The sequence below is a fragment of the Nelumbo nucifera genome, chromosome 1 (genome assembly GCF_055504915.1).
Source record: "Nelumbo nucifera cultivar China Antique chromosome 1, China Antique-T2T, whole genome shotgun sequence".
Classification (NCBI taxonomy): Eukaryota; Viridiplantae; Streptophyta; class Magnoliopsida; order Proteales; family Nelumbonaceae; genus Nelumbo; species Nelumbo nucifera.
Window position 1 is genome coordinate 29429080 of NC_142649.1, and position 17148 is coordinate 29446227.

At 39.4% G+C, this 17148-nt stretch overlaps 1 protein-coding gene across 1 annotated transcript; it reads left to right on the forward strand.

Moving 5' to 3' along the window:
• Positions 1 to 2579: 2579 nt before the first annotated feature.
• Positions 2580 to 7128, forward strand: LOC104589944 (phosphatidylinositol 4-phosphate 5-kinase 2-like). The gene is made up of 8 exons (XM_010248425.3): positions 2580 to 3964; positions 4056 to 4220; positions 4394 to 4559; positions 4683 to 4793; positions 4897 to 5090; positions 5219 to 5349; positions 5469 to 5562; positions 6313 to 7128. The coding sequence occupies exons 1-8, from the start codon at positions 2772 to 2774 to the stop codon at positions 6623 to 6625; spliced, it is 2367 nt and encodes a 788-aa protein (XP_010246727.1). The 5' UTR covers positions 2580 to 2771; the 3' UTR covers positions 6626 to 7128.
• Positions 7129 to 17148: the final 10020 nt, after the last annotated feature.

Here is a 17148-nt window from a genome sequence, read left to right on the forward strand (position 1 = left end):
CCGAAAAACTGAACCACAGTTAACCAATCGACCGATTAACCAATTGCATCAATTCGATTTTGATTTGGATATTTAAAAAACCGATTAGATTGATTCGGTTAAAAAAATAACCCCACGGTTTAGTTAACCGAAACATGAACACCCCTGTTGTGTACCCATTGACTAAAAAACCCAAACTCGACAAAAATGGATCATGTTATTCAGATATGGATCCGGGTCGGCAATCCACAAAACAAGTAATGTTAGGATTCATAATATCGAAATACAGTGGTCCCCTTGATCTATTTCAGGTTTGTGATGGGTCAATACATTTGATTGAGAAGCATATAGAAGAATCCGAGCAAAATACAGAAACGGGTCGGGTCAGGAATCTTGTGATCCCAAATAATTGTGGTCCCTTCAAGAAAGAAGGCCAGAACAAACTCAAGCTTGTAACTTGCAAGTGTCGAGGAACATTCTCCTTGATTACATTGTAATTTAATAATCCAAACAGACCCTATGAAAAACGTCTCTCTAGGATCATAAAAATGTGACGTGGAGACTCCTCGCGGCTCGTTGCACCCGGGAAAAGTCGAAAATGACATCACCCATAAAATGACAATTCTGCCCCTCAGCCCAACACTTTTGGAGCGTGCCAAGCAGCGCCAGGCTTTACACAACTTCTGATATTTAACAACACTGTGGAGGGCATTTACGTAATTAAGAGAACGAATTCCGTGTTGGAAATACGAGTGTAGTGTACCGGGTCGGAGTGATATCACATGGGGCGGTGGGCCCAGCAAGCGCGTGACTTGACGAGCCGATCTTTACCGCGAATCTTCGGCATCGATTCCGACCGACACGTGGCCATCGGAGGAACAAAACAGAAGGAGAGCGAAAGAAGTGCGCAGCATTTCGATAGGGACATACGAACATGGGCCCACGACAGCTAAAACTCCAGCCCGTGGGCCCATTAAACGTGCCAACTCAGTCTCCCCCGGCCCAACTGTAAAAGCGACCGTTTGGATCGCCCCCGCATGTTTCAAAACTTAACAAATTCAACCAGAAGAAGTCGACTCGTTCCGCTTAAAAGGCTTAAATAATAAATAAATAATTTGAATTAATTAGCTGGTCCAGTTAATTAATTTAATTAAATAATGGCCCTTGATTTTATAAGAAAATAGTTGAACGGTAAGCCCATGGACCACTAAATAGTAAATACCCACCTAAAAAAATTTTTAAGTATATTATTATATGCACTGAAGCTGCTGAATTGAATTGATTTATTATTTTGTATTTTAGTGAATAAATTTTTAAGGAGCCTCTTTAATGATTAAAACCGAGCTCTTTAAAGATGGAGAAATTAGCCATTCAATTCAGCCACTTCAGCAATTGTGAAAAAAAAAAAAGCCCTTATATGTTATGTACTGAAGTGGCTGAATTGAATGACTTATTACTAATGGCATTCACTAAAAGACAAAGCAATAAGTCATTCGATTTGGCCACTTAACTATCATCACACAACCCTCAGTAAAGATGGTTCAAAAGATTGATACATTCGATACAAAATTGAGCACTAAACCTGTCAACCGACTGGTTTTTTTTTTTTTTTAATTTTCTAACAAAATATATTTATGCATGAATATGTTAACATGTTTATTAATGATCAAATTTATCAAAATATTCTAATTCTCTATATTTAGCATAGTGATCCTAAAAAATCAATATATATTATATGATACTGTGTGATACGCGTCGATACTTTTAACCTATGATAGTTAGAGGGTGGTTGAACCGGTTTGAAATTCAATATACTTTGGCATGGAGAAGTTGCTACATGAGCCCACCAAACCAAACACAACAATGATTCATTAAGGATGAATGATTGATCTCAACATTTCACCTAATAGTTTTTTTTTTTTTTGATGAAAATTGATTGACAAGGGCTTCTATTTTAGTATATTGTCAGCATCTCATTGTGAACTTAATGGTCTAAATAAATGGGCTTAAAAAAATGGTCTAAATAGATGATATTAAATTCTTATAGAATAATGGTATAAATCTTATCTGCCAAAATAATAGATTATTTGACAAAATGAAGACACCAAACAAGAATAAGAAACACTTCCCCACAATTAACCTAAAATCAAGAGAATAATTCCATATATTAAATAAGGATTTTATTTTATACTTCCATTTTAAGCCCTAAAAAATCGATTAAACTAATAAAGTTCCTAAACATAACTTTACCAACATAAGGAAATATAGATTCCAGAGAGAGAGAAAGAGACAGAATCGTCAAACCTTCCAACATGTCACGGGTCCACCGTTCATCCAAACGCAGCTTTACCTCTGCAATGGAACTTTTGTAATTTTGTAATTTAATTTTTGTGGTTTTGCAGGGGTAATTTCTTTTTCCTAAATTACATTTTTATTATTTTTATAGCTTCCCAGTCCGTAGGCTATTTCGTCACGTCATCATGAAATCATAGATGCTGTTGAGGAATTGTTTCAAAAGTTAAGAGCATTATAGTCATTCTGGTATAAATCTCTCTCTCTCTCTTTCTTTTTGGGTTCTTGGGTATCTCTCTCGTTGCTTTGGCTATCTTCTCTGATTCTGTATGTAGATTGTAGGATTCTCAGCTGCTGCTCGAGGCAAAAGACTTGAGTAGAGAGAGAGAAAAACGAAGTAAAAATAGATAAAGAATCTAGAGAGAGAAGTCGCCGGGAAAATGCTGGTGAAGCTGCAGGTTCCGGCGAGTTTCCGGCGAGTTTGAGTGGCGAAATCGAAAATGCAAGAGACTTCATTGGTTAATGAAGGAATCAACAATAATAACACCAACAGCGGCAACAAGAAGAAGAAATCTGAGGAATATAGTAAAGAGGAGCCCGAGGTGGCAGCCACGGCTACTGCCGTGGTGGTTCCAGCGCCGTTCGTCGTCGGCCGAAGTCGATCTCAGGCGGGTACGAGGAGGGTAGCGCCGACTACTACAATCGCATCTGCTGCCTTCGCCGTACCCACTAGTGGCGCTGGCGCCACCACAAGCGCCACCGTCGAGAAGGTGCTGCCGAATGGAGATCTCTACACGGGGAGTTTTGCCGGGAACGTGCCTCACGGCACCGGGAAGTATCTCTGGACGGATGGGTGTATGTACGAAGGGGAGTGGCGGAGGGGGAAGGCTTCCGGGAAGGGAAAGTTCTCATGGCCATCTGGAGCCACCTACGAAGGCGAATTTAAGGGTGGGAGAATGGACGGGTTTGGTACCTTCATCGGCTCTGACGGAGATACGTACCGGGGATCATGGAATGCTGATCGGAAGCATGGGTTTGGTGAGAAAAGGTACGCGAATGGTGATTTCTACGAGGGTTCGTGGAGGAAAAATCTACAGGAGGGGCATGGGAGGTACGTGTGGAAGAACGGGAATGAATACGTCGGAGAATGGAAGAACGGTGTGATGTCCGGAAGAGGGGTTTTGATTTGGGCTAATGGGAATCGGTACGATGTCCAGTGGGATAACGGCGTTCCGAAGGGAAATGGGGTTTTCACGTGGCCGGACGGGAGCTGCTATGTGGGTAGTTGGGGTAAGGATCTCAAAAACCAGCAACTCAATGGTACGTTCTATCCCGGCAGCGTTAAGGATCAGAGTTGTAATCAGAGGAGTCCATTGATTGAAGAAAACTTTCTGTTGGCAACTAGGAAGAGGTCTTCGGTCGATGGTGCAAGGGGGAGCTTGGCCGAGAGGAATTTTCCTCGGATTTGCATTTGGGAATCAGATGGGGAAGCTGGTGATATCACTTGTGATATCATCGATAATGTGGAAGCCTCGATGTTTTATCGAGACGGAACGAACTTGGATCAGGGAGTGGCTGCCTTGCGGCGGAGGAGTCCGTGTTGTTTCACCGGCGAGGTTAAGAAACCCGGGCAGACGATATCGAAGGGGCATAAGAACTATGATTTGATGCTTAATCTCCAACTGGGTATCAGGTAGCTTGTTGAATGGATTGGTCAGTGTTTCTCATTTTGTTCCCATTGCTGTTGGTACGATTCTTGAATCACGGTCGTGTCATCTTTTTAGGTATTCCGTGGGGAAGCCTGCGTCGATACTCCGGAACCTTAGGCCTGGTGATTTCGATCCCAGGGAGAAGTTCTGGACGAGGTTTCCACCGGAAGGATCAAAGGTTACGCCCCCTCATCAGTCCGTGGAGTTCAGGTGGAAGGATTACTGCCCCATGGTGTTCAGGTACCAATTATTTTTTTAGAAGATACCCAATAGAACTTTTGCTTTCTGTTTGAATATTCATGATGAATTTGAATCTAATAGGATGTAGTCTTCTGGTTTCAAGCATCGGAGTCTTTCGTCTCTGTTAAATTTCCGTCTCTCATGGTGTTGATTGTGTTTGATTCGGTGTTCAGACATCTGAGAGAGTTGTTCCAGATCGACCCCGCGGATTACATGCTAGCCATTTGTGGAAATGATGCGCTGAGAGAGCTCTCTTCCCCAGGGAAGAGTGGAAGCTTCTTTTATCTTACACAGGATGATCGGTTCATGATTAAGACCGTGAAGAAATCTGAGGTCAAGGTCAGTTACCTACCTTCTCTGACCTATTAATCCGTTAAATCTTAGAAACAAAAAAATCTTTTCAATTGCAGAATTAAGGGCGAGATGATTGGTTGTAACTGCAATTTGGTAATCCATATTCAGGTGCTTCTTAGAATGCTTCCAAGCTATTACCAACATGTTTGTCGGTATGAGAACTCCCTGGTCACTAAGTTCTTTGGTGTGCATTGTGTAAAACCTGTGGGCGGCCAGAAGGTATGCTTGGAAGGTTAGAATTAAATGGGTTTGGTTTAGCTAAGCAGTTTCTTCAACTCATAATTCATTTCTTTAATACTGCACTTTGTTGGTTGGAAATCAGACTCGTTTCATTGTGATGGGAAATTTATTTTGCTCTGAGTATCGCATCCATAGGCGGTTTGATCTCAAAGGGTCTTCTCATGGCCGAACAACTGACAAGCCTGAGGGGGAAATCGATGAGACAACCACCCTTAAGGATCTTGATCTCAATTTTGTCTTTCGCCTACAACGGTCTTGGTTTGATGAGCTCATTAGGTTAGTAAGAATATATCTCATTTAATTTGTAAGTGGATTGAATATAAGTTCTTTTTTTCTTTATTCATTATTTCATTGATCTGATTATATGGTGCTTGAGATGACATTGGTTCACTGGTTTTATTCAGTCAAATTGATAGAGATTGTGAGTTCTTGGAAGCTGAGAGAATAATGGATTATAGTCTTTTGGTTGGTCTTCACTTCTGTGACGAATACTCTGATGAAAAGACATTGCTCTCTCCATTAACTATGACTTCCTGTAAGGATAAAACCAATTTTTACCTTCTTTTTTATTGGATTCTTTTAGATATTTGATGGTGGTAGATATGTCTGAGTTAAAAACATGGCTTAAAATGGATGTGATTCTGCTGATTTCAGGCAAGATGGATTCATATCAAGACCAAAAGGGTTTGAATGGATGCCAGTTTTTTGAAGCAGCACCACAAGATATGAGCCGGATTCCGGCTGGCCGGTATGTTTTTTTATTTTTTTTCAGTTGATTGTCTTTGTTCTTCCTAAATTTTTGTTCGTCCACTCTGGGCGTAAATTACAAGTCACCTTTTTGAAATTATGGAAGCAAGTCTTTTTGTTTAAACTTGGTCTTGTTTTTTTGCTATTTATCAAAACAAATGGTCCTTCACTTTGCTGTTTCTATCATCCAAGAATATTTCTCATCACAAAGACTGCCGACCATTACCACATCTTGTGGTTGGAGTTTCCTACCTTAGGTTTAGATTCTTCAATCATTTTCCCATTTGAGTTTGATGGTGTTGGGAATAATTTAAAGTGGTTTGGATTGTCTTGGTGAAACTGGGGTTGGTTTTCATGCAACAGTTGTGGGTGGGGTATGTACAAGGTGATCTTTCCTTCATGGATGAGAACAAAGTTTAGTTTGATTTTCAGTTGGCTTAATCTCAATCTCTTGTTAAAGAATTAATCCTTAATGTCTGTATCTTTCAAGTTTTAGCAAATAGTGATTCAAACTGAGTGGTTTGTGACCTAATAATTCTAAATAACTTAAAATTACTGAATATACGATTGTATACTTGTCCATGCATCCCAAATTGGAAACAAAAGGAAACAAGAGATAAACATAATAATTGCTATGTAGGAAAAGATTAAGCCTTGCTTTGAATTATATAATTTCTCTTGGAGATGATCATGCATAATGGTTTCGAAGTTGGGTTTCTATTTTGATGTTGAGGGCGTTTTGTTCCGGCAGGAAGCCGCTGGTTCGGTTAGGTGCAAATATGCCGGCAAGAGCAGAGCAGGTGGTTAGAAGGAGTGATTTTGAGCAGTTTAACCCAAGTGGGGGTGGCAATTTGACACCCTTGCGAGGTACTGGTGAGATCTATGAAGTAGTCCTCTACTTCGGGATCATTGACATTCTCCAGGATTACGATATCAGCAAGAAGCTAGAGCATGCATACAAGTCCTTGCAGGTCGACCCAACCTCCATATCCGCAGTTGATCCAAAGCTCTATTCAAAGAGGTTCCGAGATTTTATACGCAGAATATTCATAGAGGACAGGTAGCTGAGAAGAAGAGGGCAACAACAGAGTAACACGGGTGGGAACAACATGATCCATCGATCAGCAATCAAATTGCAGGTCATATCCCTCGGAGCTTCAACCAGGGTTCAGATGGTCCCAGGTGGTGGCTTGTAATTGGCCCAAAGCATTTCTGGGACTGATTGGTGGCGCTGCTGGTGGCGATGATATGCGGATAATTGGGGAGTTCCCTTCATGGCTGAATTTTGGAGATCAGCCATGTACATGAACTGTTCGGGTCGGGAGGATCTGTATATGTTTGAAACAGGCGGGAGGATTGGAATCTTATTTTTGTTTTATTGGGTTCTCTTTTTTCGTTTTTTTTTTGGGTAACCAGGAAATGTGAAGATTTCGGGAGATGATACGGGAAAATAGAGAAAAAAACGCTTCCGAGTGAGAGATTTAAAATGGTGATCGGAGAATAAGAAGTGTACAGTACAGCTAAAGGATAGATAAAGCAATTTTAAGATTTTTGAATTTTTCTATTATTTCGCTCTTGTGATTTCTGTATCTCTTTTTCTCGTGAGTTCCCAAGGAAGAAACCTTGTGATGAAAGATTACCAGACCCACTCACTCATCCTCTCTCTCTCTCTCCATTGGGGTCTTTGTTTCTTTTGCAGTGGGACTGGGCCAGTGGGGAAGGGGGGCAGTGAGGGAAGAAGCCATGAAAAGAAGAGAAAAGCACAAGAAGATGCGTTGGTGTGAGCTTCTGTTAACCTTTCTTTGCTCTATTTAATTTTCCCTGCTCTGTTTATTTATACAAAAGTCATTTGCTTCTTTTTAAGAACAGAAGAAAAAAAAAAAGAGAACCAATACGGCAAAGCAAAATTGGTTTAGTGCCTTAATGGAGAGGAACTTGAGAGAGAGAGATGTGGAAATAGAGAGAACGAGAGAGAGAAAGGGGTATGTCAACAGAGAACGTTGACCACGATCTGATCCAATGATGCAAGGTCTACCGTCCACGTGGCACTATTGAATCAGATGTTTGAGAACACAGAGTCTCTTCACTCTTCAGCGTAAGAGATAAGAAGGGCAGTTCGGTCATTTAACGGATTCTAACCCCAGACAGTGCGAAGAGAGAGGCATCGGGCTTCGCGCTGCTCACAAAAGGGGTCAAAATCTCCGCTCTGCCACACTTCTCTCTTTCTCTCGAACAAACACCCTCCGTACCTCTCTCTCTCTCTCTCTCTCTCTTTCTTTTTCTTTTTTTTTGTATTTTCTTTTAATTAATTTTTTTACAGTAATAATTGAAAATTTAAATTTTTTTACAATAATAAGTGAAAATTTAGAAGGTGGTGATTAGTACTGGGGACGGGGAGTATATCGCGAAGAGATTACGAGTGAGTTGTTGGAGTGTGGAGACAAAGGCCGTACGTACACGTTGCACGTGCTCCTGGGCATCCCCTAGATTGCCCAATCACTTCATGTCAGCGCGTGGGACCCTCCCTTTTACTTTAACTAACGGTCCAGATCTATTCCAATACTTGCACCTGTAAACATCTATACACGGTTGAACCGTACGTAGTTCATTGATGCGTCCGGCTCGACCAGTCTAGTCATTCGGGTTTTGTGGGCTTTTCTGGGAGTCTGGGACTAGAGGTCTAGAGCTGTAGATGCTGTAGGCTTCGTAGGAGGTGGCCGTAGCATCGATTGCTTGAAAAGCGCGTTTCTCTGACATCGTTGCGTTTCGATAAATTAATACGTCAGCTTTTTGCATTTTTTGTTTACATTGCGTTTTCTGAAAAAATGGTAATTAGGGCTGCGAGCCTCCGAACGGGATCTCATGTCTCTCCTTTGATAAAAAGTATTTATCTATTTTTTTTTATTTTTTTATTTTTTAATTCTATGTCATTTTTAAACAACCAATAAGATGCATTTTTCCAATAACCTAAATAATCTCTTCTAAAATTACTCCTAAACTATCTCTCCCACTATCTCCCACTATTTCTAAAATTATCTCTGATGAGGGTGGATTTGACCCTCCAATGACATCGTGACACGTGGCATCTAGGAACAACTGGGTGACACTCGGAACCACTTAGGCAACAACTTAGCCAAGATGATGGTGTCTCAACCTGGCATAGGCGCCGACTTGGCAACCTGGCACAGGTGCCAACCTGGCAATCTAGCACTGACCTGACCTGGCGACCAGCCTTTATGCCGAACTAGCGACCTCGACCACAACTCAGGTTGGCTAGAAGCACCTCGTTACTAGCCGAAGTGACCTCGACGCAAGGAGCGACCTCCCTCGAGGGCATGTCGGCCTGAGTGAGGTCTAGGTGGCGACCTGCGAGACGTGCTCGTCGACAAATTCGGCACGCATATCCCAACACTCCCACGATCCTTGGAAGTTGGCCCACGTATCGAACGTTCCGGAGGGTGTTCAACGTGCATGGCGGTTGCCTCCAGGAATCTTGAACAACTTAGATGACCTCGCGGAAATCTCAGATACGGTGTGTGAAGCCCACGCCAAACAATGCCTACATAAAGGCACCAACCCCAATGACATGGGGGGGGGGGGGCAAGTAAGCATATTCTAACTCTCATACTTTATGATTTTTTTAGCTCGTAGTCTACTATGAGAGTACTGACTTAAGCATCGGAGCAACCTCGCCGGGTTAGCCACCCCGAGTCCTTTGCCCCTAGCTCGGCCTGGTAAGCTCGACACCTAGTCCACTCCCAGCTCGGCATCCAGGTCCTCACCCAACAAAATTCTCCACTTCGGCCTCTGAGTCATCGGCCACATGGAAGCAGACCGAATGACGAGGTACTTAGCACAAAAAATTGATTCATCAATTGGCTCCGTCTGTGGGAAACGCTACAAAAAGCTAAGTTCTCATCTTCTGAAAGGCTAAGTCCTCTTCTTCCAGAAAGCTAAGTTCTCACCTTTTAGAAACTAAAGCTTTCACTTTCTAATTTCCATTTTTTATGAACTCAAAGACTAAGCAGGAAGTGGCCAATAGACTAAGCAGCTCTACCGACTTTATTTCAACTCGGATAAAGCCTCATTAATCCTCTTTGCGAGGTACCCTTTACAAGATGAGCTCTTCGTGGCTTTCGCGGGAGTTGGCAGCCAATGAACTGCATGGACGCCCTTGCCGGTTGATCCTTCAAGGGCTCCCGCGCGAGCTGGTGACCAAAAGTCAGTAGTGTTTCCCCCATAGGTCGAGCTCCCAGTAGCTTTTTGTAGGAGTAGGTGACTGGCGTCACTAACGAGGCTGATGCAGCGCAGCCGTAACTCCAAAGTGCCGAATTGATAAAAGACCTCGGCACCACATAAGACCCAGTTGCCTCTTCGACATGGGAAAAATCAAGGGTAAGGAGAGTGGACTGCGAGTCGCTCCCAGAGCCTAAGGGCCTAAGGTACCGATTTGATAAAAGACCTCGGCACCACGTGAGACCCAGTCGCCTCTTTTGCATGGACAAAACATAAAGCAGTTTGCATTCAGCACGAGAAAACAAAGGAAAGACTAATTCGCTCTCAGCACCATGATGGATGCAAACTTGATTTCTTCATAGCCGACCTCCACCTCGGTTGCAAGCTCCGCATCAAACTCACTGGCTGGGACCAGTTCGAAGGACGCTGCGCCGAAATCTACCTAGGTGGAGCAACCTGATAGAGCAGTCACACAGAACCCCCTCTTAAGAATGGCATGAGGAGCTTCACTCTTGAGGTACTTAGCTGGATCGCAGAACCTCTTGATGGTCACATCCTCAATAAGGTAGATGTCCTTGGGGTACTTGCTCCACCGCTGCTCGAGTAGATGAATTCGCTCTCGGGCCCCGAAAATAAAGATGGTGAGGTCCTGCACAAGGCTGCAAACACTTGGACTCTTCCGACTTGAGAAGCAAATTGGATCGATGCTTACAAGCTCATCGAATTAGTCATTCCATGCCAAAAGGAGCAATCTACTCCCTCCGTCGAGTTACTTTCAGCTCGGGAGTGGGGGCAATTGATGAGGGCGGATTTGGCCCTCCAATGACATCGTGACATGTGGCATCTCGGAACAACTAGGTGACACCCGGAACCACTTAGGTAACAACTTAGCCAAGATGATGGTGTTCCAACCTGGCAACCTAGCACAGGCGCCGACCTGGCAACCTGGCACAGGCGCCGACCTGGCAACCTGGCACTGACGCCGACCTGGTGGCCAGCCTTTATGCTGAACTAGCGACCTCAACCACAACTCAGGTCGGCTAGAAGCACCTCGTTCAGGGCTGACCTGCAGCACCTCGTCACTGGCCGAAGTTACCTCGGCGCAAGGAATGACCTCCCTCGAGGGCGTGTTAGCCTGACTGAGGTCTAGGTGGCGACCTACGAGACGTGCTCGCCGACAAATTCGACACGCATATCCCAACACTCCCACGATCCTTGGAAGTTGGTCCACGTATCGAACATTCTGGAGGGTGGTCAACGTGCATGGCGGTTGCCTCCGGGAATCTCGAACCACTTAGACGACCTCGTGGAAATCTCGGATACGGTGCATGAAGCCCACGCCAAGCAATGCCTATATAAAGGCACCAACCCCAATGACATGGGAGGGCATTTAAGCATATTCTAGCTCTCATACTTTATGATTTTTTAGCTCGCAGTCTATTATGAAAGTACTGATTTAAGCATCGGAGCAACCTCGCCGGGTTAGCCACCCCGGGTCCTCTGACATTGATTCCTTGCAGGTCTCTAAAGAATTACGAAGCTCAACAATCAATCCAGCTCGCCACCAGTCAGCTCGACACCTAGCCTGCCCCCAGCTCGGCCTGGTTAGCTCGACACCTAGTCCACTCCCAACTTGGCTTGGTCAGCTCGGCATCCAGGTCCTCACCCAGCAAAATTCTCCACTTCGGCCTCTGAGTCATCGGCCACTTGGAAGCAAACCAAATGACGAGGTACTTAGCACAAAAATATGATTCATCAATCTCTAATTCTTATTTATCTTCTAAATTATCTCTAATTTCTATTTATCTTTTAAATTATCTCTAATTCCTATTTATCTCCAAAATTATCTCTAATTTAGTAGAGAGTTTATCTCCTAAATTATCTCTAATTCCTATTTATCCTCTCCCATACTTTTTATCTATATCTATCTAAAGAAACCATGGAATAAAAAATTTAAGAATTATTTAAATATTCTAAAAAAGTTATAAAATAACTAAAATATTTATTAAAAACACAAAAAATAATTTTATATTTTTATAAAATATATCACAAAATTATGTACTAACAATTTAAATTATTTTTTTTCTGGATTATCAATTTAAATGTTTTTTAAATATTTAGTAATATATAATATCTTTAAATAAATAAAATTCAAATAACAAAAAATTTTAAATATTTAATATATTATTTAAATCTTTAAATAATAAATATTTATCATAACTAGATTTTAAATAGTTAACATAACGAAATTATGTAATAAATTAAAAAAATTCTTTAAAGTAGAAAAATAATTATAACATAATATTTAAATGAATAATAATTTAATATATTACAAATTTAATAATGAAATTATGTAATCATAGTATAAATTATGATTTTATGGAAAATTAAATTCAATAAATAATTAATATTTTAAAAATTTAAATATTTTACATATTATTTAAGTATTTAAATAACTAAACATTTTAAATAACAAAATATTTAACATAACTAGATTTTAAATAGTTAAAATAAATAAATTATGTAATAAATTTAAAAAAATCTAAAAAGTAGAAAAGTAGTTATAACATAATATTGAAATTAATAATAATTTAATATTTTTACGTAATATTATAAATAATTAATTTCACTTATATCATGTAATAATTTGAGAAAATAACTTTCAAAAAATAATATTTATTAATAATAATTTTAAACACTTAACCTATATTTATTATATAATTTTATACACTAAAATTAATATTTATTGTCTTTTATGATAATTGTGTTTTCAATAAGTATGTATAAATTTATTTTGTTAAGTTATTTAATAGAAAACTTTCAATAATTATTGGAGATTACAGTACTATTATTGAAATGTTTAAAATTACTTTATTGTACTTATTGTGTTGTTGTTATAAGTTATTGATTAATATTTAGTATAGATTAAACTGTTATTTGAGATTATACTATTTGTTAACTAAGTTAATATATTTTTAGTACTTATTGTATTTTTGTAACTTCTGTAATTATCAATATATTTTCAATAATTGTGTATTTTTCTATAAATTTTCAATAATTATGGGAGATTAAACTATTGTTATTTATTAGAGATAAGACTATTAATTTAGCTGAAATTATAAGTGTTCATGAGTTGGTTTGGTGCAGTCGTAGGCTATTTGGCCAACCAAATTGACCTGGTCAAGTCAGGGACTTGGTCAACTGAAACCAACTAAACTTTTGTGAAAACTGACCCACTCAAGTTGTATTGGTTTGGGTCGATTTTTTGGTTTGGTCAATCTGTTCAAAAGATTTAAACTTAAAAATTTAATTTAATTTTAAAAATTACAGTGTGATTATTAAATAATAAATTTAAAAATTAGATTTATGATATAAAACATTTTAGACTAAGAAATATGGAAAAATTTCCACTTTTTACATTAAAAATTATATTTAAAATATAAAATATTAATATATATCTATGGTTAGGACATTCGATTTTGGTCGATTTACAAATGGCCAAAGTGGAGCTGATCCAAATTGATCGAATTGGGAAATTTTTTAACCAAAGCCAAGCTAGAATACTAGAAAACCGACCAACTCGGGTCGAGTTAATTGGGTTGGTTGGTTTCATCAGTTTGATAAATAAACCTAATTGAAATTAATTATTGTTATTTTTGTATTATTAAAATTTTATTAAAAGTAGTATATAAAATATGAATAATTATTAATTATTTAAAAAGTTGAAAATATAAAACAATTGTATACTCTTATGTGTTTCTATTAGGGTCATTTATTAGAACACACTTTTAGGGATGGCAATTTTCCCCATCCCCGATGGGGACTTGACTTCCCCGACCCAATGGGGTTGGGGATGGGGATTGTTTTGGCGAGGCGGGGGTGGGGACGAGGATTAATAGGAATCCCCAATCGATGTTGGGGTCGGGGATGGGGATTGAGGTCCACGCCCCACCCCGACCTCGATTATATATATACATACATACATACATGTGTGTGTGTGTATTAAATGTTATTTATATTAGATATACTATTATATTATTTATATTATATATATATATATCAAAATATATTTAAAACATTATTTATAATTTAAAATTTTTATTTATTTAAAAAAATACTATTGTCTAAAAATATTTTGGGGATTCAGGTCCCCACGTGGAACCCATCCCCGTCAGGGAATGGGGATGGGGGTTAATTTTAGAATCGAGGTTGGGGCCTTAGGCCCACGATTTCATTAAGGAGTTTTTGTTTTGCCCTTCCCATGATTTTTTATTCCAAAAATACCCCTAACAATTGAACAAATGTAGCCAATAAGTAGTTGCTCATGTGTGATTAAGGGTAAAATGGTACTTTTATTTTTATTTTCTTTTGATTAAATTTTTTTAAATGAACATTAGGTCAACACTGTCATCTAATGGAAGATTAATTAAATCCATTGCAAATTAGAAGTGGTGTTTTAGTAAAATGCTAACTATAAGGTAGATTTTAGTAAATCCATGAAACTGTAAGGGGTATTTTAGTGTATGACCCTTTTTATTATTTATCTTTCTCTTGATAAATCCCGTGCATGGCACGGGTCCCCACTAGTTCGAATTAAAATCCACCCCTATTCGATATTCGATTCAATTTAATTTAAATATATATGTTTATATAATACTTAAAATTTATATTATGTCTAACTACCATTAAATTCAGTTTGAGTGTTGTATTTTTAATAAATTGTCATAGGTTCAAGTTTTAAAGAAGTAATTTTAAATTAATTTTGTTCATAAAAATAATATTGAAGTAATTTTTAGTTCATTTATTAATAATGTATAATATTTTTATAATTTTTAATCTAATTTATTTAGACTATCTACTATCCAATTATAATCCGAATTTGGCTTGAATTGCTAGATATCCTATGATATAATTCAATTCAAATTTGAATATAAATGAGTGAAATTTAGATATACTTGCAACCGATTCGATTTGATCTGTTTTGCAACCCTAATGGCAAGGTGTTTGGCACCGATGCGATTTTCTAGCGATTCGTTTTTGCTGAAGTGGCAACAATGACACATTAGCAAACAAACAGAATTGGTGTGAAAATCGTGTTTGGCACCTTGTTTTTCTAAGAAACGGTCAAAAAACACTTTTGCCTCGGAATTCCCAATTTCACTTTTTCAGGGGAAACACCTTTTTAACGTTTCTTGAATTAGCCCACCGATTCAGAAACGTAGTCCAACGTGCTTCCAGGTTTAATCCAATGTGGCAACTTGCCACGTCAGATAATAATGATTCAGTGCTTCGCACACCCATGATAATGGAAGGCACACCCACAGTAAAAAACCCTTATTTTGGTTGTTCAGCTTCCTCTTCCACATTTCTTGCCACCGTTGAGGGCTCCTTTGCATCGACATTCATTCTGGTGAGGCCGCTGTTCGAACACCATTTTTTTCTTCTCATCATCGACACTTGTTTTTTTTTATCCTAACCTCTAATGCATCCCATTGCAGATAGTCGTTGGAAGGGATTTCTTCTTACTCTTGCCTTTGTCGAACAGGGTTGTTGCAAGGTAAATGACGAACAAATGAACCCCTGTTAAAGTGTTTTCTAACTTGTGTTAAACTTACCATTTACAATAGATAAATGAACCCCTGTTATTGGTTCACCGTTTCTACCTTCTGTCCTTATTAGAAAGTGGAAAAGTTTTCCCTAATATTTCTCTCAATAATAATCCATATTATTTCTATTAAAGCCATTTGCTTTACATCCAGTCCCAACTCCTTCGAGTTAACATTTCTAGCTTATCACAAACAGATCCCTTTTACATCCAGTCCCACCATGATTTCAATCGCTCATTCGGGTGTTTGAACAAGTGAAGCCTTTATATGTGATTTGTTTTCAAAATTGTACATGTTGGTTTTTGATGGTGTACGATCTTGTTGCTCCTAATTGGATGGAAGCTTGGACGTCGGTCTGTTTAATTGGCCAGTCGAATTGCAAGGAAAGTATGCTTCAGAGGACCCGAGGTGGTTTACCCAGTGTGGGCATTCCGATGCTTAAGTTAACAAAGGAGATTTAGAGCGAGCTGGTAGCTTGTAAGTAAGAGAGCTAGTGAGTAATAATTGCGCGTACCTTGTAGCACTAGGGTTGAAGCCCTTATATAGGCAAGCTGCCGTAGGTCTTACGAAACACCTCCGAGATTCCCAACCCGTGCTACCAGGAATCCGTTCCACACTCGGAGGTGGGCTTCGTGTGAGCTGATAAGACTTATTCAGTCCGTCTAATCCGGGTAGGATAAGGATAAGGCTGGCTAGCTTCTAGGAATTGCCTACATGTCACCTTGGCAAGTCAAACCATCACAAGCTGCTCGGACCTCGGTCTTAGCCGAGGTACCCGAGTTGACCTAGTCTGCTGAGGTGGTAAGGAATGCTGAGTCGTTGTCCAGTCATCAAGTCGATCCACGTGTCCGTGTGCTAACAAGTCGGGCCAAATTACCCCTCATCAGTTTCCAAGTGGCAACAGGAGTATTTTGGTGTATGTGGTGGAAGAAGGTTCTATTGGTTGTTCTCCAGAATTCAAGCGAAATTTTAATGACTGGAAACTATCCTAGGTGTCAGAACTATTGGTTCTGCTTCAATCTCATTCAGTTGATATTCTTACTCAAGATTCCAGATATTGGGTATGTTCTAAATCTGGTCCATTCTCTATCAAGTCTTATTACCATGGTCTAGATATAGTATTTAGTTCTAAGTTTCTAGTAAAGCCATATATGGAGGATAGTTGAATATTTGTGGAGTTCTCTAAAAATCTCATTTACAATCACTAGGGGTGGATTCGAGCCGAGCCGAGCCGAATAGTACGAGGTTTGAGCTTGGCTCACCAAGGTAGTACAAGGCTCAAACTTGGTTCGAGCTAGAACCTTGAGCTCGAGCTCGGCTTGAGTCAAAAACTCGTAAGCTCGAGTTCGATTTAAGAAAATGTTATATATATATGAGCTCGGCTCGCGAGCCTTATAAGCCGAGCTCTATTAAGCTCGAGCTTGACTCAAAACTCAGTTGAAACCTAGCCAAACCAAGCTTTTCATGAACCGAGCTCAAATAGCTCATGAAGAGCTCGGCTCGTGACCACTCCTAACAATCACCTTTATTTGGTTATATTTACTAATATCCCACCCTTCTTGTATGATAAGAAATATGGAGGGGGAAGTGGCACTAGTAAATCCTTTTTTCTATTTTAATTTCTCTATCTATCTAAAAAAACTAATGGAAATTTCTATATCCCTAAGAACAAAGTCCAAAAGCAAATAACCAACTACTTAAATCTAAGCATAGATGTTACTAAACCTATTTTGAGCTGTACAAGA